The following is a 24,182-nucleotide window of genomic DNA, read 5'->3' on the forward strand; positions in this document are numbered from 1 at the left end:
GCTCCGCCTCTGTCTTTATTTCTTTATAAAGTTGTCACAGACACAACAAATCAGCGACGAGCATGAACCGACATGCAAGTGGATGATCCAAAACGTGAGTATGTCTTTTGTTGGAAGAATACAAGAGTTTGACAGTGCAAATGAAGACTCATGAAGAGTAATATATTGAAAGTGTCGACCTAAACTTCACTGCAAATGATGTGGAGGATGAAATGAAAGTTCCCACACTCCTCAGCCTAATAGGTGTTAAAACATATAGCCTGCTAAGAAACCTGCTAGCCCCTCGAAAGCCTGCCACACAGACGTTTCAAAGCATTGTGGACCTATTGAGCCCAAAGTCCCTTATGATAGCAGAGAGATTCCTTTTTCCCAATAGGAACAAGTCTAAAGATGAAAGCGTCTCAGAATGTGTTTCTGAACTACGCAGGCTAACTCATTTCTGTGAATTTTGAGCAGGACTTTCTGATGCTCTGCATTCCAGACTGGTTTGTGGCATGCATTGTCAGAAAATATCTTACACTGGAAATAGCACTGGCTATTGCAGTATCGATGGAGACAGCAGCTAAGGACGCTTTGGAGCTACAGAAGAAAGCTGTAGACAGTGGCATACACAAAATGTCAATGAATGACATTAGAAAACAAGAACACAAGTGTTACAGATTTGGCAAAACATCTCATGATGCAAATGGCCGCTGGCTTAAGGAGAATAACTGCAGAAAGTATAACAGAACCACGCACATAGAGAGAGTCTGCAGACAGAAATCCAGCAACAACCAAGCACAAAGAGAAAAAAATCAAACAAAGATCGAAAGCCAAGATATAAAGGTAAACGTGCATAATGTGACAACATGTGAAAGTGGATCAACATCAGAGTCCATGACAGTATTGGACTGGCTTGCTTGAAGTTACATGACATAACTGAGGAAGATGAAAGAGAAATGATCTCTCCAGGTGTGTCTGGCATAAAACTGAAAATGGAGCTAGACACTGGGTCAGCCTGGTCTGTCATTTTAAAAGCCGACTACAGGCCACTGTTCCCCAACTTACTGTTGCTGAGGACCCCCGTGCAGCTCAAGACCTACGCAGGTGAAAAAGTGCACCCCGCAGGTGAACTGAAAGGGAAAGTGACATATGAGGGTAAAACACTGCAATTGATGCTGTGTGTTGAAAAAAGGAAGGCCGCCAAGAATGGTTGAGGAAGATCAGACTGGACTGGCACACCTATAAAGCTCTACATTTGGCTCAGACAGACAATGATAGTTCGCACAGTGCCACAGAGAGACTGTCACAGCTACTCAAAACCCACCAGGAAGTGTTTGCAGAGGGCATAGGCACACTAAGAGGGATTAAGGCAAGAATTGAGTTGGAAGAAAACACAACTTCAAAATTCCACAGAGCCCGTCCGGTGCCGTATGCACTGCGTCCAAAGGTGGAAGCTGAACTACAGAACCTAGTGGCCTCTGGCGTCCTGTCAAATGTTGAATGGAGTGATTGGGCAACGCCCATTGTCCCGGTGATGAAGAAAGGGAAGGCTGAAGCTGTTCACATATATGGAGAATCCAAAGTGAGCGTCAATCCTGTGCTGCGTACTGTGCTGTACCCACTGCCACGTATTGACGACATCTTTGCATCGCTGGCAGGAGTTCTCCAAAAATCGACCGAGCACAAGCCTACCTACACATGAAGGTCGAGGAATTCAACAAGAAACTCCTCATGATCAACACACATAAAGGTCTGTTTCAATACAACAGGCTCGTCTTTGGTGTTGCTTCTGCTCCGGCAATCTGACAAAGAGCCATGGATCAGGTGCTTCAAGGTATCCCTGGTACACAGTGTTGTCTTGATGACATCATTGTAACAGGCAAGAATGTTGACGACCACCTAGAAAAATCTCAGCAAGGTGCTTGCCAGGCTAAGTGAGTATCAAAACCAGAAAATGTGTCTCAGCTGAGGTCATATTTAGGCCTTGTCAACTACTATCACAAGTTCCTCCCAAACTTAACTACATCGCTCTACCCACTCAACTCCCAAAATGGGTCTGAGGACTGTGTCTGAGGACTGTGATAGAGCATTCAATGAGACAAATAGACCGATAACTTCAGATGAGCTGTTAACCCATTACGACCCAGCACGACTCATCAGACTGGCCTGCAACGCTTGTCCTTATGGGATTGGTTGTGTTCTGTCACACCTCATGAAGGATGGATCTGAACGCCCCATTGCGTTCACCTCTAGATCATTGTCAATCACAGAACGCAATTATGCACAGATCGGTCGTGAGGCCCTAAGTCTAGTGTGGGGTATTAAAAAGTTCCACCATTACCTTCATGGTCAAAGGTTCACTCTGGTGACAGACCACCAACCTCAGGTATAGATTTTTAATCCCTGAAAAGGGATTCCAGTGATGTCAGCCACCCGCTTGCAACGTTGGGCACTTTTCCTTGGAGCTCACTCATATAACATTGAATTCAAAGGGACAAAACAACACAGCAACGCTGATGGTTTGTCACGCCTGCCCCTGTTAACAAGAGAAGGAGAAAATGCTCCTCATCTAGATCTAGAAGATGTGTTCCACACAGCAGTGGTGGATCAGCTGTCAGTGACAAATTCTGAAGTACAGAAACACAACAGGAATGACCCCACATTGTCAAAAGTGTATGAAATAACAATGCAGGGATGGCCAGCCCATGGGGACCCCATGTTCCCAGAGTTTTCATCTAGACGAGATCAACTCTCAATCTGTCAGGGAACCTTTATGTGCAGCTCCCGTGTCGTAGTTCCCTTACAACTTCGAGCCATGGTGTTAGAGACACTCAATGAAGGACACCTTGGTACAGTCAAGATGAAGAGTCTAGCCTGGAGCTATGTTTGGTGGCCGGGTATAGACAAACAACTTGAAGATATCACCAAAGGCTGCTCAGGCTGTCACAGTTCCAAAATGCACCACCACTGGCACCCCTTCACCCTTGGAACTGGTAGTCAGCGCCATGGCAACAAGTGCATGTCGATTTTGCAGGACCATTTATGAACTCCATGTTCCTGATTGACGTAGACTCTCATTCCAAGTGGCCGGAGGTGATACAGATAAAGTGTACCACTTCAGAAAAGGCTAAAAGTGTTCTCACGTCAATTTTTTGCCAAAAATGGTCTGTCTGAATAAACCGTGAGTGACAATGGGCCACAATTCACTTCAGAGGAGTTCACTCTTTTCATGAAGCAAAATGGGATCAAGCATTTTAAGTCAGCACCTAACCATCCAGCTACAAATGGATTCGCTGAGAGATTTGTGCAAACCTTCAAGAAGTCCATTAAAGGGATGGAAAAAGAAGACATTACTCTTCAACACAAGCTGGACAACTTCCGTTTTGTCTACAGAAACTGTACTTTCAACTACAAACCAAGTGCCTGCAATACTGTTCCTGGGCAGAACTCTCAGGTCCCTCATTAATCTCCAGAAATCAAATCTGCGAAGGGAAGTGCAGAACAAGGTGCTCGGTCAGTTGTCAGGTAAGACTACAAGAGACATTGGACAGGAAGTCCTGGCACATGACTACAGATGGACCCAAGCGGCAACTTCTGGTCTAAAAATATGAGTCCAATGCGGAAGTGCTAAAAACTGCAGTTCTTTGAGGATCCAGAACTTTATTTTCTTCGTCTTCCTCTCTGTTATTGCCGTGATTCACCGTGAGAACCTTTGATCTTTCGGCTCATTTGTACATATTTGCATTCATGAAGCGCTTTGCATTGACCGTATATGGTTGAATGTGGGCGTGAAAAGGGCCAAATAAGAGACTGAACTATGTGCACATATCTTAAGGTAGTTTGTGATTTCTAAATGGAACATTGCTCAAAGTTTCTATGGGAACGGTTTTATAAATCCGATTTTTTTTGGCACACGCTATATCCGGGTTTTCAGAGTACATATACTTTTGATAGGGATTCTACGCACTCTTTTATAAATGAGACCCCTGGTCCTTAAATACCCCCAAGTTGTGAAGTAGGGCCCCCATGAATCTGACTTGATTATCCAAAAGATGCTGGACTGGATTGAGATCTGGAGAATTTGGATGCCAAGTCATCTCTACCAAGCCACCTTCTTCCATTGCTTTGTGATCCAGTTCTGATGCTCACATGCCCACTGTAGGCGCTTTCAGCTTGTGGACAGGGGCCAGCATTGGCAATTTGATTGGTCTGCATCAACACAGCCCAATACACAACAAAACCGGCATGAACTTTTTCAGCAATATCAACTAAAGTAGCTCCTATGTTGGATCATGCCGGCCTTTAGTCCCCATGTGCATCAGTGAGCCTTTACTGTCTATAACCCTGTTGCAAGTTCACTGGTTTTCCTTTAGTTAACTGACCACTGCAGACTTGGTACACCCCATAACAGCTCTGGAGATGCTCTGACCAAGCCCACAATCACCATCACTATTTGGTCCATGTCAAAGTTGCTCACACTTTTATACTTGCCCTCTTTTTATGTTTCCAACTCATCAAGTTCGAGGACAACATGTTCACTTGCCGCCAAATGTATTCCACCCTGACAAGTGTCGTTGTAAAGGCGTCATTAGCCTTACTGACCTCTCCCATCAGTGGTCATAATGTTATGGCTGATCGGTGTACTTGAACTATGATCACTTGCTGTTTGCTTTCTGTAAATAACATATTAAACCTGTTTTGGTTGAAAATGTTTGCAGTGATTTAAAGCTAGAGGGACCAGACAGAATCACGTTTTCACAGAAAATACATTAGTAGTTAAATATCTCACAAGCCACACAGTTTTATGAGTTGAAGCACTTGTAGTTCATTAGCAGCTTTGTTTTGATGCTTGATCCTAATGCTGACTCATAAATCAGCATGCACAATATTGCCAAATCAAAGAATTATCAAAATCAGCTTATATGACCACTTAAAACGGAACAAGAAACTGTAACACAAAATAAAAATGTTTCAGGTTATTAAGGACCACAGTGAACGATATAATGTCTTGTTCTATAACGGCGCATGTAGTAAACTCAATCTGACATTAAATTCGGTTTGCTCATAATGATGGGTCATTGACTGACTGAAATTAGTCTGTGGCTTGGACTTGGCTGTCTCAATTTATACTGCTTCAATTACCAAATTTCAAAGTAGGTCATGAAAATATTTCTGCCCATGAGTATCAGAGCAACATAAGGCATTGACCCCATATAAGTTATCACATCTAACCAATGTCAGGTGTTTAATCTCAACCTACAAAATATATTGACACAAAGCCAGATTTAAGTTTGACATCTGCCCTACACTAGGTATTTCTGTAAAACCAACGTCAGGCATGAATGTGCCTAAAACCAGGGTCTGGTTTTCGCATCAAACCAATATCAGGCTTTAATATCTATCTGACGTTGGGTACTTGGAACATAAAGCCAATATCCAGTCTTGATGTCAACCCAACATTAAGTTTGGTTGTCAAACCAGTGTCAACACAATTGCTGGGTTTGGACATCAACCAAACACACAAGGTTGAGCAAAAAAATGTTTGAGTCAGCCTTTTCAATATGGTGACCACCTTTCTGTGCTTTATATCACCTATTCAAAAACCAATGGGTGGCTTCACCAAGATTACGTCCATTTTTTACATAATCACACTTTTTAACATTAACTCAACACTGGGCTCTATCGTCAACCCCTTGTTAGATAGGACTTTAACCCATCATTGGCCTTCAACCCTACTACAGATGGAACTACTGATATAGGACGGTTGCACCAGGAGTTGTTTCAGGGGGACACTTCCACCCACATGTCAGAAACAACCTGGATGGCAAACTGTGGCTGTTTCCGAAACGGCCTTCTAAATACTACCTACTAATGTAGTAGGCAGTAGGTACTGATTACTACATGCTGTGTTTGAATTAGTATGTATTATGACTGTTCTGTTCAATCTGTGTTACAGTATTCTGGGCCAGACGTCACTGAATTTCCGGTTTCGGAAAGCGGAAGTAAGCAACGGCCGAGCTGATAGCGAAACTGCTTCTTTAGCATCACTTATGATTTAATAAGTTAAGAAGTGGTTTATATGTAATTTAATAATTTTCACAGCACCTAAAAACTGAGTTCCCCCCGTCAAAACAAGAAAAGAAAAGAAAAAGCGGGCCGAGTGCTGTGCATTGTGGGTAACAGTAAGCGAGGCAGACTGGTCCGATGCATACTGTGAAATTTTCCCGAATCAGTAGACATCTGGGGAGTTTTGGCATATTGCAGATTTTGCTCTCGTTCACATACTACATACGGAATTTTGTCCAAATCAGTACGTACTGCTAGTACAGTGGGCGGTTTTGAAAACAGCCTGAGTACTCTTTTGATGCGACAAGTGCAGGCATTGCTAGGCTACCTGCCTTTATCTATGGTGATTACAGGGGCTTCTTTACAGTTCATGGCCTCAGAAAGCTATTCAATATTACAGTGCCTTGAAAATAAATACATAATGAAGTTTATTCACAAAAGTGTTATTACTGTTCAGTGTCAAAGATTGACTGTGTAAGTTAGAGATTTGTTTTTTTATATTGAAAGTAAGTTTTAGAGTTTATGTTCACTGTGAAGAAATCTATTAACCAGAACAAGTGCTTTAGCCCACTGTAATTTAAATAATTTCAGACAGCTATGTGTAGCTGGTTTTAAGTACAGCTTTTTATTGCTGCAGGTTGTACTGAAAAATCTAGCAGCTCTTTGGTACCTGTGAGAAGGTAAATGTGTGCTTATATGTTGTTTGGAGTAGGAAACAGTGAAACTGTATGAAGCACTTTAAATAGTAAAATGTTAATTTGTTTAATGTATATAACTGTGGAAGACCTGAGCAATTATGCTCTCTAAAAACTCAAACTGAAACAGATGTTCGTGCACAAATATGCTTTAGGTGTTTGTTGAACTTTAAACAGGAAATGTAACCTGGACAAGCTGTGCTCTAGGTCTTCAGTACTGTTAAACTTCACCTGTATTTTGCAGGGATTACATTTTGTTGATGTGGTACCACTCCTAAGACCCGTATCTGTCCATTTCAAGCGGCAACCTCTGGTCTCAAACTACGAAGCGATGAAACAATGAAACCACATAGACATGAATGGGAAAAAGACGATCTTTGCAGCATTAATAAACATATTTACAGCCTGGTTAAAAAAACGGCTTGGCCCTACGAAGCTAATCTCTCTAATGGCACACACTGTACAGGGGGTGAATTTTTTTCTAACGTGACGGTTCAGAAGATATTAAGATTACAAGTTTTGCCCAAATAAGGACATGACTGACGTGACTCCCGGTCGGGAACACATAGCTATTGGCTAAGAGGCTCACACTACGTCACACTCTGCCTGGTTGAGTTCCGCATTTCCAATATGGCTGCTGCCGTCGATTTGCTTCAAAACAGCTCTCAGGAATAGATGGGTGACGTCACTACGTCCATATTTTATACAGTCTACTGTTTATACTGTTAGGTTTCTACATTGACCAGATATCTTATTTAAATTAATATTCTAACTTGACATTGATTTTCAGCACTAGCTGGGATAGCTCTTAGCGGTTCTGTCCTTGTAACCGTGAAATGTCTTGCTACCATTAATACGCCTCATAACTTCATTGTTTCATTTTTGACCGAATACCAGCAAAATCAAGTAACTCCCGTTTTTTGGACTCAGACACACTCCAAGGTTGTTGATTCTTGCTCCTGTAGGCAACTACCCCATTTGCCTTGTGCAGTGAATTGTGGGGCAATGGAACTCTTTCATAAATGATCTGACATGTTATGGCAGGGAAATCGCAGTTTCCAAAGTCCTAACATTGTGTAGGCTCACTGGCATGGCTGACCGGGGCAATTAATAGCCCAGGCAGTGACATTCTTTTCCCCCGTGCTGTACTGCTGTGATGTGTGAAATGTCGGTCTGAAAAGGGAATTGTAATATGAAAAACATAATGGAACTTTTTTTCAATGTACCTTTTGATTTTTTCCCTCTGCATACACATAAGTGCTCAGGAAGTGTGTGTAGTCCGAATATGGGTCACGCTGGTTGTTCGATGAAGTCCACTTTATTTTCAGTATGAGACAACGACAACAAATCAACATGCAAGTCTCCCTATCTCTACATTATGTTATACAAATAATGATTCTTTAGTTACAAAATATATAAATATTTAAGACAATATGTACATAACATTTACATTACTACAACCATTATTTTATTAAGTTTATTATTATATATAAATGTAACAGGTATTATTCTTTAATATTATAATAATTATTATTTGCAATTGTATTATTATTATTGTTTGCACTATTATTTAATTATACTTAATCATCTATAGGTAACTCTTAAAATACAAAGCATGTTGCAGAAGAGAAAACGGGACCATACCTGACGTTACTGTGCCTGAATGGTCAAGGAGCAGAGGCTGTCTGGCTCTCCGTCCTTGGTTAAGCATGGAGAGAGCTGGCTATGTAGAGCACAAAGTTCAACAGACTATTTGTACAAGGTGATAACAGGCCAACACTATATTCCAGCAGCATTTGGATTCCACTGAGGTAAACAATGACATAGCTTGGAATCTAGCACGTGACTTTCACTATCCCAACACGATTTCTGGTTTGTCCACAACACGCAAAGACAAGCACGCATATCTTATTTTCCTTGACCACAGCATGTTCAGTGGTCGGTTTCATCGGTGCTTCCTGGTACCATCAGAGGACTTGATTTCTACCATTGTAAACATTCCTGTTGTGTAAGCCAGCTGAGCTTCCTCTTGTGATTAGATCATTCTGTGTAGGTGTACACAAACACTACCTGATGTAGAGTTGTGTAAGCTCACAAGTACATAAATAGGCCTTTTCTCTTCGACCCTAACACACACTGACACACAGTGACACACAAACACACACGCAAACACTCTCTTTATACACTCTCACTGTCAACTGTCTCACCCTCACCTTCCCACTCCCTCTGTTCCACCTCTCTGTTGCCTTAACTGTCTCCTTCTCTCTCCCTCTCTCTCTCTCTCTTTCTCTCTCTCTCATATCTCTGTCACTTCCCTTTTCATCCCTGACCATCTCTTTGCTCTGAATCTAGGAAATAATGCAGTTTTTGCTCTTCCTCCTCTGGCGGGTTTGCATCTGGCCGTGAATGGGTCCGTGCAGAGGCAGAGGTCCGTGATGACCGCCTATCCCAGAGGGGCTGTAGCGATGGCGCAGCTCCTCATTGTTGATGTAGCAAAGCTGCACTGGCCGAGGGATTGGTTCACCCAGGAAATAACCCTCATCTCCCTCTGACTCAGAAGAAGAGGAGCAGCTGGAGCACCAGGGGTCAGCGGCCTCCATGTAGTTGTCACCCCAGCATGGCCCACCAAGCCCCGCAGGCTGCCAGCCAGCATTCTGCAGGGTGAGATCAGAAGTGGTGCGGGGGCAAGGCCGGTGCGGCGGCTGCTGCCTGTAACCCCCCAGCTCCAGACCAAGTAACTCCCGAGCAGCATTACCAGCGGGGAAGCGATCATAATCCTCCTGGACACGGCGATAGGGCAGCTCTATCATCTGAGCAGGTCGGTCCGCCACAAGGTGCAAAGCATTGTCAGAACGGGAGCGGCGAGAGCGTTTGTGGTGGCGGCCACTGCGGTGCTGCCCATTACCGTGGTTTCCGCGGTGGTGTTTGCGGCGTCTTGGTGGTGGTTGCTGTTGCTGAGAGAAGGATTCTTGTGTAGTAATGCGTCTGCGGGGCATTCTGTCACTCATGGGAGCCATCCGCAAGTTTCCACTGCTGCCCATCACCCCGACACGACCTTTATCTTCAAAACCCAGGGGTTGTTGGCCGTCCCAGTACTGCAGCGGATAGCCAACTCTCAGTTGAGTGTACATGTTATTGTTGTAGGGGCGAGAAGAGGACAGCGACTCTGTGCTGTGGCACTGCACTGAGGAGCTGAGGGTGCCCATGTTGCTTTTTTCAGATACATTCACACCTGAGTCTTTGCTCAGGTCGGGCATGGAGAACCGAGACAAATGCTCCTGCCTCTTGCTGCCCCCGTCCAGAGAGTTACCTGCTAAAAAAATGAACAAGTTTTAGATTTTCTTATCATTTAGCATTACTTCATATTGTATTATACTGTATCATTTAGATCAAGTTACCTGTAGCATTGGACATAGTGATGGAGTCCATGGATCCACGGGGAGTCTGCTCTAGAGGAGTGAGGGGCTCATTGAAGCTCATGGCATTGATTGGGTTCCTCCTGGTCAGTGGAGGTCTGCTGTCTCTCTGGAATCCATGCAGGCTGATGCTCCTCTTGTCAGAGATGCCCTGGTTATGGCTGGACATCTCATTGAAGCTCATCTGGGTGCGTAGCTTATTGGGCCTGAATTCATCCTGGCTGAGGTGGGTCCAATTTTCATTGAAGGAGTGGCCCCTCAGAGCAGCCATAGGGGTCCTCTTGGTGTTGCCTTGTTCCTTCCCCCAGGAATCAGGCCTCTTCACTTGATTGGTGGGATTCTGAGGTGGAGGATGAGCGTTAGCATTGGGATTGTAGCCCTGCCTGAGGTTGCACTGACCCAGCAGATGTATAGGTGCTGGTGTGGGGGAGGGTGCCTGCTGGGGGGCCTCATAGGCAGCAGGGACATAGGGGTCATCCCGGCTCATCCACACCTGGTTAAGGCTTGGGGCACGGCTCGGAGTGCGACTGGGTGTGCGGTTAGGTGTCCTGCTAGGGGTCTGGCTAGATGAGAGGCTTAAACGGTCCATCTGTCCAGACAGAGGATCACTTTCAGCGGACAGACGATCAGGCATAGGCGGTGGAGCTGACTGCCGTGCCTCCCCACTCCTCCGTTCCTGTTCAACGTTTCTGCGCTCCTTTTTCCCGATCTTTGTGCTGTGGCGGGATTCACGAGAACGGGCGCTTTGGAAGGCGGAGTCTGAGGAGTCAGACTCATCTGGATCCTGATGAGTCAAAATAAAACAGATTAGTGAAGTAGTTTAAGAGGACACAGTTTTTACAAAACCTCAATAATGTTGTGTTCTTTGTAACCCACCTGCCCGGCACTGCAGGATCGTGAGCAGAAGATCTGCCCCTGCTTTGGCAGGAAGGGGCGGCCCAACAGAGAGCGCTTGCATTGGGCACAGCAAAAACACTCCTCAGTTGCGTGCCAGTGCTGGCCATCATACGTCATTTGGCCTTGGTCAATACCTTTGGTAGGAGGGGAAAAAGAAGAAACAGAAAATGAGACAGAGTGGGGAACACTGTCGGCCTCTGCACATGGGGTACAACTCCTGAACTGAACTGGTGCCCCGGAAAATTAATTTCTAAGGCACCAGAAACAAAATAATCATTAAATACACAAGGGGTCCAGCTTAAACAGCCTAATTATGATAATGTGATTGCAGTTATCTCCAACTATGGGAGTAAAAGTGATACTCTATTAAGTCTGGTCAGGTAAAGAACACAACCTGCAGTTTGATTTAAGCCATTAGAGAGAAGGTTAAGCTCATTTTGGTGAGATATACCTGTAATGCTGAGATGTTAAAAGCACAAACAGAGCTTTCCCTCTCCTAAAGGAGAACAAGAATGATCATAAGCCCTTGCATGATCACTCAATTTGCAAGATAGTGTGAATATATTTCACCAACCCTGCTCCCCAGCTAGGGGAAGTAATCATCTTTCACAGCCCCCATCTGGATACAACATGGGAGCATCCTCTGAAACACACTCTTTCACTGTTACTGGGGCTCTTGATGATAATAACCAGCCACATCTCACTGCACTGACTCCGCCTCCCCACAGCTGTGGCACACACAACTGATAACACCCATGCTTACAATAAATGGCTGTTACACATGTCAGTGTGTTTTGGTATCAGTTAAGTATCCTAGAGGACTTTCAGCAGCGGAAATAAGCCAGGAGTAGAAACGTGCCGTACCTATGTGCTCCCCACATGCATCACAGTACTCTGCATAAAGAGACTCGAAGCAGTTGCAGCAGTGTGGCCGTCCGTCCTTCATGATGTAGCGCTGGCCTCCGAGGGCGGTCTCACACTCGTAGCAGCAGAAGTGCTTCATGTGCCAGTGCCTGCCCTCTGCCTCGGTGCATTCATCAGCAAAGATTATCTGCGTGACCCAGACATTGCGTTAATCAATGAGGATATTCAGAGATACCATGAAGTTGAATTGAGGGCATGAGTTAATGTTAATTGAGTGATGACGTTTGGGAGCTTCACTGTCTCATCATTGGCTCATTATTTCAGAATATTTTAATGTTTCCCCAGGACACTGGTTCTTATCCTTTTAACTCAAAGACCCGTTAAATGAAGTGGTATCTTTTTGATTACATGTCATTACATGTTTCTTGCATCAGTAAGATGTTGACATTTCAACCACATGGGTATTTTCTCTTAACAATTTTTTTTGGTTAATCCTAGAGATGAATTAACATCACACTTATATTTTTATACCATTAACCTCTATAATTGGTTTTCAATCAAACATGTATTTCATTACTTTTAAAATGCATGTTACTGATTTTAACCCTCCTGTTATGTTGCAGGTCAAATTGACCCATTTTAAAATCACTTCATAAAAAAATTTAATTCAAAATTTAAAATAAAATAAACAAAAATGCATGCCATGTAAAACTATTGTGTTGATATTTAGGTCTTTCCAATGTACATTAAAAATTGTTTTAACATGAATTTTCATAAAAAACGAGTGAGTTATCCATGATCTGTGAGAATAAAAGAACACCATTGGACTAAATATTGATTTAAATGGTTAGTAATGGAGTAAATATTGAGATTAAAAACATGTTCATTGGGATTTTTTTTGGTTCTGACACTTTTGGATAATTGTATATTCTCTGGGTCAAGTTGACCTTGGAACATTATTGCTGTTCTCGAGAAACGAACATAACAGGAAGGTTAAAAATACAAATCTTTAAAAATTGCCTTTCTCACTGTCCTCTATGACCACCAGCTAGCAGAAGTCATGGTGTTGTTTCATGTAGGTTTGTATATAAATGGTAAAAAAAAAGTATTTCTGAGTCAAGTTACATACAAGTAATTGTGTAAAAGAAGAAGACCTCCCAGGATAATAAAACTTAATGCCTGGGCCATTTCCCTCATTCTTCTTGAAATAATCAAACCTTACCAGACTTCATGTTGTGTACTAAACAGTGACTACAGAAATATTATTACTATCTCAGCGTGCTCGTCTCACATTATAATTAGATAACAAGCAGACTTTCTGAGACATGGCATGAAAACGGAAACATATTTTCTCTCCAGACCAGTTTAAACCAAGTCCAAATCTCTGAGCTATGAACCATTCAGCCTTTTCCAACCCTGAAGGGTTCCAGACCCAAACAGGCGCACCTCATCACAGGCACAGCAGCGGGGCTTCAGCCTCTCAGCGTGGTGCCGGCCACAGAAGACCTTTCCGTCCTGATAGAAGTAGATGAGATCTACCAACAGCTCTTCACACATGCTGCAAGCAAAGCAGTGAGGGTGCCAGCATTGTCCATGACCTGCCCGTGCGGCGAAAACCACTATGTCTCCTCCGTTTATCTGACCACCACACTGTGGAGGAGGAGAGGAGGGGAAAGGAAAGAGAGGAAAGCGGGGAAGAAGAAATTAGATTAGATGAGAGGGGTAGAAAGACAAGGAAAGTAAATCAAAGTCAGGAAAGAAAAGGCATATTGTGAGGGAGGAGGACAAAGTAGAGAAAAAGATGAAAACAAACTGTAAGAAGTGAAGAGACAGAGAAAGATGATACTTGGAATAAACATTTTCTTTCCAAGATTAAAATGTTTTCTTGTTTATCTGAGTTTCATCTATCTGATAAACATCAAAGATCCCAGGCAGCAAAGCAGAGAGTATTAAAATAAATGAGCTGATTTATACAGATGGAACAGAAAATGAAATTTCTGGAGGAAAAAAAGCCCTTTAAAGCTCTAAAAAGGCTCATTGATATCTCCTGTAAGTGAAATAGAGGATAAGAGGACATAAGAGGATGGAGGGAGGGTTGCTAATTTTACCTTGTCACAAATAGCCCCATTGATGGTGAGAGGAAAAGGACGGACATTGCCTCTTCCCAAATTGTCCTTCTTCCGTTGGTTGCTGAAGAGCTTCAGCTCTCGTTTCTCGTCCTCAACCATCGCGTTACAATAACGCACCTGAACGACATGACACATGGTCAGGCATCTTCACGGGGAAGTAAGTAGCAAGTGAAGTTTGTGTATACAGCATCACAAAGTGCGTCACCATAAAATATTTTAAAAAGCTTTCAAGGTTCATAAACACTGGTAGGCTTCCTGATTGTAGGACCATAAACGCACAAACAGAAGCAGTGTGTGTATAAGTATGACACTGGCTTTGCTGGTTTACCTCATTGTCATGTGGTGGCAACTGATGCAGCAGCTGTTTGATGCGAAATTTCTCTCCAGGGCTGTTTATGTAAGGGACCTTCTCTTCAGGTAGGGAGTTGTAATACTGATGCACCTGAAACAAGCAACATCAAATGTACAGTTAATACTGTTTTGAAGTATTTAAGGGTTAAACCTTGAGGGACATTTTCAAAGAAACAGTAACATTAATGCACAGAAGAAGTTGAAGCCAGGTTTGGCATCCTGTATTTACACACTCAGCAGATGTGGAACAACATTAGCATTCATTCATGTTGATATCTGGTTCTATGCTAACTAAGCAGCTGGGGCTGGAAAATCGAGGAGGACAGCACAGTATCACAGCTGACTGTCACAAGAGTATTGTATTTGTTATTTTTCAGAGAAAGGACAGAACCTATTTACATAGTTTCTATACTATGACTTAATAACATTTGGAGGCACATGATGTACTATAATATTGTGCCAACACCAGGAAACAAAGCACAATACTGCATAGTAAAGAAGAAGAAAAATGTCTCTCTAGCATGTGGTTAAACCGAACATCTCTCTACAGACTCGTCTCTGTTTTCTCTCTCCTCTCCTCTCCTCTCATCCCTCATAAAAATGGGAGAGTAGGTGTAGGTAGAGCATACAGTCTAACATGGGGGGGCTCGGCAGGCTTCTCGCCCTGGCTTGGCCTTCCCTGACAGCTCTCTACAGACTCTCCTTTCTTTTCTTGTGTATGTTAGTGTGTGGGTATTGTGGGAGGTGAGAGCTAGCATGGAGGGGTGGTTCGGGGACACTGGAGCTAACTGTTGAGCCTCCCTGAAGTGTGGTAGACCTAGCTTAATAAAAATGCTGGTGGATGGAGGTGCCTGCTTGATAACCTCGCTGCCCATCTGCCCCCATCTATCTTCACGCGTTGGTTGTGGGGAACACTAGGGGCCATGTGGTTTTATAACTTATCTTAGAGCATTAATATAAGACTGCTTTCATTGATATTGTGAAACAAGAACTGTTTTATTAGGTTTAATGAAAAAAAAACCCACATTTGCTTGAAAATATATGAAGTTAGTTAGAATAATACCATTACACTTACTCTAAGTTTCATAGAACAACTGACATTTGCAGTTTTATGGGTTCGAGAACTTTTTGGACAGTTTAGGCTACCGTATTTATTTTATTCACGACGACAGGCCTACATAAATTGATTGAAGTTACTTTTGAAACAAATTACCGTGGTCCTCATGCAAATACAATTTGTTTTTGCTCGACCCTCGAATATCTCTGCCCTTGGAAATTAGTGCCTGGGATTTACAATCAGCTCTGTGCTGCTGCTGCTGCTGCTGCTGCTGACACATCCTTGAACAGCATCAGATTGTTTGAACTTTTAACAGCTAATATTCACAGTGCTTTGAGGAAGTCTTAGTTACCCATACTTGTATCAACATTAGAATTCATGACGCAGCAGCACTCTGTAGCCATGGCTTCAACCTTCTATTGTATTTGCATGTTAGCAGGGGGAAAAGGAGAAAAGCCTGATTTCTAAACACTCAAACAGCAGAAAGCAATCTTGTCACTCGTCTGTGATTTTCTGCAAAATAGCCGTTGACACAAAGTGGTCTTGTTTTCAGTGCGGTGTAAAGATCTATTCTGTTCAAGTTGTTGTGATCCATTTTCCATAATCATTGGGGGGAGAGTGAAAGGAAAGGGAAATGTGTCACTTTCTCTCTGACCCACCCACTTGATTAAATCTACAATGTGGAGGATGACACCAAACCATATGCCAATTTCAAAGTCAGGATTGTTTTAGATGATGAACTTTTCGCCAGAATCTTAAAAATCAGGAGAGATTGAAAGGACACAAGTAAGCTTTACAAGGGAGTGAACATTCTACTGGATTTGTTCTTTGTTTATTGTGCTGCAAAAACAAATTAAACTCTACCTTACTCAGTAGTTCATTAGTTTTTTGAACTACAAGATTGGAAAGTAATGTTGGCCTGGAACAAACACTCATTAGTGTTAACAATTAATCTGCAGTGATTTTGCAGAGTAATCAAATAGTGGTTTCCGGCTTGGCTATTTACCATAGCCCATTATAAAATACTGCTTCTTTTTTTTATTATTTTATTTCAATAAAGAATGCAAAATGTAAAACACAATAGGATACGATACCATACAATACAATACGATACAATATTAACTTTTTTGACCCCTTGGGGGAATTTGTCCCAGACCTTAATACTGCTAACTATTATATACAACTATGAAAACCAGCAAAAAATCCTCGTAAATTATCAATAATTTAGCTTTTAAAATGTTTTACCAAGATTGTTGTTTCCTGTTTTAATGTTGATGGACTGTGGGTCTTCCTGACTTCTGATTTCAACTATGTGTGGAGTTTGGAGCTGGTAATGACATAGACTGTAATTAAAACTGTTGTCTCAAAATGACTTAGAAAGATAAATGAGACCATTATTCACAATGAAGGTTATTTCTGTTTTGTTTTTATACATTAATAAATAAATGACATGCTGCAGAAGCAGCCCTATTTTACATTTCCAACTGCAAAGATCGCTAAAGGTTGACTATTAATAGAAAGGAGTATGAGAATTTTTTTAGAAGAAAAAAAATGTTGTATAACTTACACGTGTACAGATTACAATAAGTAAAGAAATAAGATGTACTGTGTGCCAAATTTGAAACAAACTGAAAATTCCTTACAGGAGCTTTAAATGTATAAAATTATATTCAGAGAACCCTTGTCTATCCCATAGAGATATTCATTAAAGGTTATATCTAACCAGAACTTTCCCAGCTCTGAACAGAATTTGAGTGGACGCCAACAGAGTGTTGTTTTTTTCACAGTGGAGTATTATAGAAGAGTAAAACAGTGTTTACAGAGAGTTTGCTGAGAGAGTGCTAGAAAATAGGTCAGAGGTGATCAGTAGTTCACAGATCAGCCAGAGGCACTACAGTCAGGAACATTTATTGTCAGAATATTTGGGAAGAAATTGGTCAACAAGCCAAGAAGATGAGCCCTTTGTCACTTAAATGTAGTTAAAACTTGGGATTTTTCAGACCTGATGGCTCCATGAACTGTGTTACTTGAAGTGTTGTCAATGCAAGTCACATTAATGACATTGTGCAGAAAGAAAACCCCAAATGGTAGGTCTGAAAATCATCACATCAAGTATATTAAAAAAGCAACAGGCAGCTACAATTGCCTTCACCCCCTGTTAGATTAGAGACACTGCTGCCTCTTTCAACATCCTGTCAAGATGGCTGACTGAAGGAAATGACTGTTATCAGCCCAGCCTGTCATCTGTTAACAGAGCCTGGGGAGGCCTGTTGTATTAGAGCGCTGCCCTTACTAAATAAAGACAGCTCTTTTGTTCATCCACAAAATAGCTGAAAAGAACAGAGTTATCTTATGTTGGAGGAGCAAAAAACAACAGAGGAAATATAAAAAATGATGAGGACACATATTTCTCTGGATGTGCATAATTAATTACATTAGCTTGGTCATGCTTGCGATTAAAAGGCATTTTAACTGCAAATGAGTCCTGACAGGCAATTTGGAAACCTGGAAGTGAAAACACATTTCAAATTAGCTTTGCAGACTCAAATTACTTTCATTCCTTTGGTTTCACATTTTTCAAGTGTTCACCACGAACACAGAAGAAACCGAGGCCTATAAAACCAAAAGCAGCGTTAACAATATGATGACAAACTATGACATTTTAACAGTCCTTAAAATTTCCCTCAGTTTGTTTTTCCTTGTTTTTTAAGCATAATGTTCAAATAATGTACTTGGGTGAAGACCATTTCTTATTTCTTTATGTAGGGTGGAATTGTATGCAATTAAATGAACACATAAATGATAACAGAGTGGTTCAGACAATATGTACTTATTTCAATGTAATCAGTAAATCAATTTGTGGCTCCTTTCTATTTTTCTTTCACGCCAGACAAGTATGTCTAAATGATCTGTGTGTCAACCCAGCCTTCCTCTCTGCCTCAGAATGGCTAACCAACCATGAAGGGGATCAAATAAATAATAACAATCTCTTGTCTTGTTTTTAAATCAGTTAATTTTCCATCTCAGGATCATTAGGAAAATGTCACAGATACTTCATCCTCCAAATAGTTTTATTCCTCAGACCAATTCACTTCAATTTGAAATGGTCTGGCTGTGCTCAACTGAAAAAGAAACATTATTAATGAATCAATGAGGAGTGACAGGAAAGTGTTGTAACTGTGCAGCTTTGAAGGGATGATTGTGAAGCTTGTTTACCTGCTCAGGACTGAGGCCTGGAGGAACCCAGGCATACTCCTCCAGGGCACATCCAGAGTCATCATCAGAGGTGGAGTTCCTCTGGAAGTCGTACATCAGCTTGGTGATGGTCTTTTCCATCTCCAGAGACATGGCTGTCACAACATGCTCCACTGCACAGACCCCTTCAGTGGACACAGGTATTCCTGAGGAGACAGGAGACAAGATGGTGTGAAAGGTGAATGCAAAGTAGTCCTGTCAGCATCTAAAGCTTGAGGTAAACTGTAAGATTTCCTTTTCCCAGGGTTAAACATCAGGTGAACCATATCTGCAGAAAAAGGACTGCCACAACCTATGATGTCTAAGAATCTGAGGTAATGCAAGCTGCTGCAAGGGTCTTACTGGGACAGAGCTCAATGCTAACAGAGCATGCTGACATACATAAACATGCATTACATTTGCTAACAACTGCTAGGATTAGACACAAAGTAAGCAAAAGCCAAGCGGCAACCTCCGGTCTAAAAATATGAGTCCAATGCGGAAGTGCTAAAAACTGCAGTTCATCAAGGATCCGCTTGAGGCTGGCTCTGGAAGTACCGGAAACCACATACACACCAATTCAAAAAAGCTGATCTTTACAGCAGAAATAAACATGTTTACAGCCTGGTACAAAGACAAGTGTAGTCAGGATAGCTCATTTCTCGATCGGCACACACTGTAGGGAGGTGTTTTTTTTTCTAACGCGGCAATTTCGAAGATATTGAGATTGTGAGTCTTCCAATGAGAGGCACAGCTGACTTGATTGACAGGCGGGAACACTGTAGCTGTTGGCTAGGAGGCTCAAAGTCCGCCTCTTTATGTCAGATTCACTCCACAGCAGCAATATGGCTGCTGCAGCCGATTGGCCTCAAACAGATGGGTGACGTCACGGATACTACGTCCATATTTTATACAGTCTATGGTAAAAGCTTGTCAAAAGAGATTTAAGGTTAAGTTTCATACCAGAAGTGGAAAATGTGCCAGGACAATCAAAGTTTTAAAATAACCTTCATGTGGTGGACATGAATGTGTGTACCAAGCATCTTTAACTTTCAAGGCATTACTGAGGAGTCCTTCTGATGACACCAAAGGAAAAGCAAGAGATCACCAAAATCGACCGATGGACTTTCAACAGATTTAAACAGGAACATTAGTGTTACCCTCCGTTAATTTTGAACAGAGTTAATGGATTAACTGTTATCGAAGTAAACATCTTTGTTAACAGGATAACAGTGAACAGAGTTTAACTGTGCCCACCTCAATATCACGCCAATAATGCAATCCACAGACGTCATTATCAGCAGACACTTTATCTGCATTAATGGCTTCACTTGAATGTCTGAGTAGAGATCAATTCAGTCTTCTCCTCCCTCTCGCTTTTGAGAGGGAACCAGCTGTGCACATTACTGACACATAAATAATTAACAGCACTAGGTATTGCCTCCACCACAAAATTAAATGCAACTCATTTTACAGGCAACTATGATATCTAGTGAGCCAGCAACAAGAAAAGAACGAGTTTACTTGTCATGGCATGTTATTTTGAAAGCTGATGAGTGGAGCGATAAGAGAGTTAATTGGTGTAAAGCAGAAGGAAATAAACATTGATTATTACATTGTCAGGGGCTAATACAAAGCTGAAAGTTCTATAGTGGTTATTGAGTTGTCTCATGTTGTTGTGATGTAATCAGAGAGTGCAATCTGTCTGATATGGAGTTGTCATTCCAGCACAGAAACAGAGACATCAGATGGGATGTTTTTTTCTCCATCTATAGGTCATGAATCAAGGTCACAGCAGTCGACTGACAAAAACAACACCTCATGATGTTCGGTGAGAAAGTGCTAACAGGCTTTGACATTTCTGACTCCAAATGATTTCTCCTTGAACTCTGAGATAGGTCTTTCCTGGCATTTCCAGACAGTAACACCGTTTCTACAGCAGATTAAAAATCAGAAAACAGAGCTTAAGCTGTGTCCAAGGAACAGCAGACATTTCCACAGACTGAGCCAGTGAGTCAGCCTCCATCCAGCAGAGCTGAGTACTGTTTATCTCTCTAAGATGGGTGCTGCTGATTTCTTTCTGTGGATGGATCACAGGTATGTAACCCCTTCGCCTCCAGCCTGGCCTGAGGCTGTTCTTCATTAGTTTTTGGAGGCTGAGCAAGAGGAGGCCTGCTGAGAGGACTGCAGCCTGAAGCTTTGGCTGCAGAGGTAAGTTGTTATTTGTTTTAATTACCTAGATATTTCTTTGCTAAAGCTCCACTAATGTTTGTCTTCAGCAAATATGTTCGATAAGACTATCGCTCAGGGATGGTAATTCTAGACCATTTCGCTGATATGTATTAGTCCATTTGGTATAGCAATGGTTTGACATCACATAAGTGTGCTTGTTTGTCATCTGGCTGACAGTAGGAGTAGAAGATTCATACACTCATGTCTTTGTATTAAAAATAAAGCAGGATGAAGTCGGTTTGCTTAGCCTAGCCAAATTTGCAACGGAGAAGCAAGCTAGCCTGGAGCTATACAACAGTAAAAAATACGCTTTCAAATTTAGCAATTAACATATAACATCTTGCCTGTAAATAAGCATCAATCTGCAGCAGAATGTTTAGATCTTTATTTTTTCCCTCATTTTATAGATGCAACTGTTAGCTCTGAACAACAAAGTAACACAGCGTGAGTCACCGATCAATCAGCAACAGCAATTCCAGTAAGCAGCAAGAGGAGCTTTAGAGCAATTAAATATGATTCAGTATAGTCCGTTCAGCTTTAGGATTTTGTCTTAGTTCTGCAAGTACTGAGCACATCTTACTGATGAATTTAATTGGTTGGGTTAAGCCTAGCTTGGCATGAAGAGCGAACTATGGGAAAAAAACAGATAGGGCAATTGTCGAAAGAGGAAAAATATTTCTTCTGCAGCTTAATAATGGTATTTTAACACATCTTCTATTTTGCATAAGCTCCTAGCGAGCTAGCCAAATAATGCATGTAAAACTGAAAACTGTAGTCAGAGCGGATGTACACATTTAATCAAATGAGCAATTAAATGCGTTTTTCGACCAGAGGAACTTTAACCCAGAACTACGTGTGTTTCGACCGTTGGACCCAGGGTCTAACTTTAGTTCAGGGGTACATAATCTCCCCCCTGAAAAGCTCCTGCTTGAGAGGTAGTACTTTTCAGAGGACCGGCTTTCGGGGGCAGGGCCTGCAATACTGAACGTGTCTGATTGGTAGATTAACCGCAGTGTGTTTATTCCGCCTGCCATCCACAATAACATTACACACATCTGGGATTCACTTGATTACTCTTTCTTTAGTTTGTTCTATCTGTTTTGTATTTGTGTTTACTTTTCAAAAAGGAAGAAGCTGTGATTTACTTGATTTAGCAGCTTGTAACAGTTATCTTCTCTAAACCCAGTGCGAATGTGTCTTCCAGTGTTACTGTTTTAAAAGTGACCCTGTAAGCTGGAGTTTACACAGCTGTTGAAACAAAGACAGAGTTCCTGGGAATGCAAACAGTTTTTTTTATTAAGATTTCAAAAACATCCTCATCAGTTGAGTAATAGATGATCATTTAAAGACGTTCATGATGGCTGCATCCGGCTGAAAGTCGGCAGTTAACAGGGTCGCTGTTTAAACCAAAACACCGTCCAATCTCTGCCGCAGCTTTTTGAGTTAAAAAGGATTTTAAAGCCGTGTTGAAAAATCTTTGCTACTCGAGCTTATCTCCTCTCACGTGTTGATTCAGTGAATCCATCTGTGATGAAGAAAAATATAGCACGATCTAAATCAGCGCCAGCTGAGTATCTTCCATGCTAACAGGCTAACAGTTGTGTTGCTCATAATGATACCTGCCTGTCCGTCTGCTTCTTTGGTGTCATCTGTGATGAAAGGCATTCGTCTTTGTTTTACTGCTCTCTACTGGTCTGGTGGTGTAGTGCATTTACTTTTCCCCCCTCCATATGTCACTGGCCGGATTTGCACAATCTACCCAGGTCTACAGTGGGGGCACAGAACCTTTTAGTTCAGGGTAAAGTAGTTCTGGGGGCCAAAAGACCCCAGAACTCTTGGTTGAAATGCACCATAAGCGGCGTCACCCTTGATAGTTGGCACCAGAATTACAGTTAAACTAATTATTAATATATTTTTTACTGTAGGCTCGAAGCGGCAATCATATATTTTGTTCTGGCTGTAGCTAGCCACCCACCACTAGCAGCTGCTGTAACTCTGGTTAATGGCACCTAGCAGCATTTTGCATTTAGGGCAGTATTTTGATCTAAATAAATTGAGATAACGTAATGTGGAACTATGTGTTTCCTGCAAGGAGGACTGGAGGCTGGGGGTTCTAACTCTTCTAATTTTAGCCACAGCAAACCATTATGTCACAATTTGCGCAGACCTGTGATCATGTTTGCCTTGTTGAATCAATTTTGCTGAATTTTGACTGTGTCCTTTGTCTTTTCTTACCTTAAACTAGTCAGATAGTCTGAATTTAATATCCATCAAGGAAACTAGTCGCTGCAGAACATTTGTACTGGTTTGAAATGAGAGGAAGGAGAAAAGTGCCAGGTTTTGCTATGGGAGGACTTCAAAGTAGCTTGTTGAGTTCAGCCTTTCTGACTTCAGATATCTCATCCTTTGACTCCATTCATTTTTAAATTTTCATTTTTTTCTTTGTCATAATATCCCCTAAAATAAATCAAGTTTAAAGACGGTCGATTGAAAAAAGGTACACTTTAATAAGCTCTTTTCCAGGTAAGACTGGAGCCACAGTGTTGTGAATGCAAAACAGTGCTAGCATACACACAACCAGAATCAGCTGTTCACAAATGTATGTGATGTTATAAGGAGCAAGGTAGAGACACTAGAAATAGGAATGATTAAGCAGCCAATTTGTTGTTTTGTTAGAAAACAAGTGAGACTAATCTTACTTTTGTCGGCATGAGAACGACTGTGAAGCATGTGATATTCATTTTTCACACACGCTGTTAGAAAGAGGGGAATGACAGCGCTGCTTTGTGCACGAGCGCTTCGATTAATGGTCCCTTCACACCCTGCTTGTTAAGATGTACTGTAAGTCTCTACTGTGCATTGTTAAACAAAGACGCAGCTCGGGTGTCAAACTGTTCCAACGTAATGGGCTGTAGTTTACAGCCAAACTTCTGACCGAATGCACATTGAGCTGGTACAGAAGGCTGCTGATGAGTGTGTGACTTTTTGATGTAATACACACTTGCCAGGCCGACATGGTTAGTCATAACACGCTCCTCTGTTCTTCCCCGGCAACATGAGGAGAGAGGAGAGATGAGTTGTGAACTTCTGTTCCCTGGAGGAGGCATACTTTAGGCAATTCACGCTCCAGGGAGGATATTTCAGTTGTTTTTGTGCTGCAATTATCTACATTTTTGTAATTTGGTTTTGTTCCTGGCAGTAAGCACTTGTGTGTTCCAGCCACATAAATTTGCTTTGGTAAACACTCCTACATCTCGAG

The 24,182-nt window shown here is 41.9% G+C and overlaps 1 protein-coding gene across 1 annotated transcript in view; it reads right to left on the reverse strand.

Annotated features, from left to right (window-relative positions):
* Positions 1-8,053: 8,053 nt before the first annotated feature.
* LOC117821065 (prickle-like protein 2) overlaps positions 8,054-24,182 on the reverse strand; it is a 49,149-nt gene continuing 33,020 nt past the window's right edge. The window contains exons 3-10 of the mRNA XM_034695087.1: positions 18,674-18,858; positions 14,378-14,491; positions 14,029-14,166; positions 13,367-13,570; positions 11,921-12,107; positions 11,036-11,190; positions 10,142-10,943; positions 8,054-10,053 (exon numbers count right to left, since the gene is read on the reverse strand). Of these exons, the coding sequence (XP_034550978.1) occupies positions 9,092-10,053; positions 10,142-10,943; positions 11,036-11,190; positions 11,921-12,107; positions 13,367-13,570; positions 14,029-14,166; positions 14,378-14,491; positions 18,674-18,805 (2,694 nt within the window). The 5' untranslated portion in view covers positions 18,806-18,858 and the 3' untranslated portion in view covers positions 8,054-9,091. The remainder of the gene's footprint in view (positions 10,054-10,141; positions 10,944-11,035; positions 11,191-11,920; positions 12,108-13,366; positions 13,571-14,028; positions 14,167-14,377; positions 14,492-18,673; positions 18,859-24,182) is intronic.

This window comes from Notolabrus celidotus, chromosome 11 (assembly GCF_009762535.1).
Source record: "Notolabrus celidotus isolate fNotCel1 chromosome 11, fNotCel1.pri, whole genome shotgun sequence".
Lineage (NCBI taxonomy): Eukaryota > Metazoa > Chordata > Actinopteri > Labriformes > Labridae > Notolabrus > Notolabrus celidotus.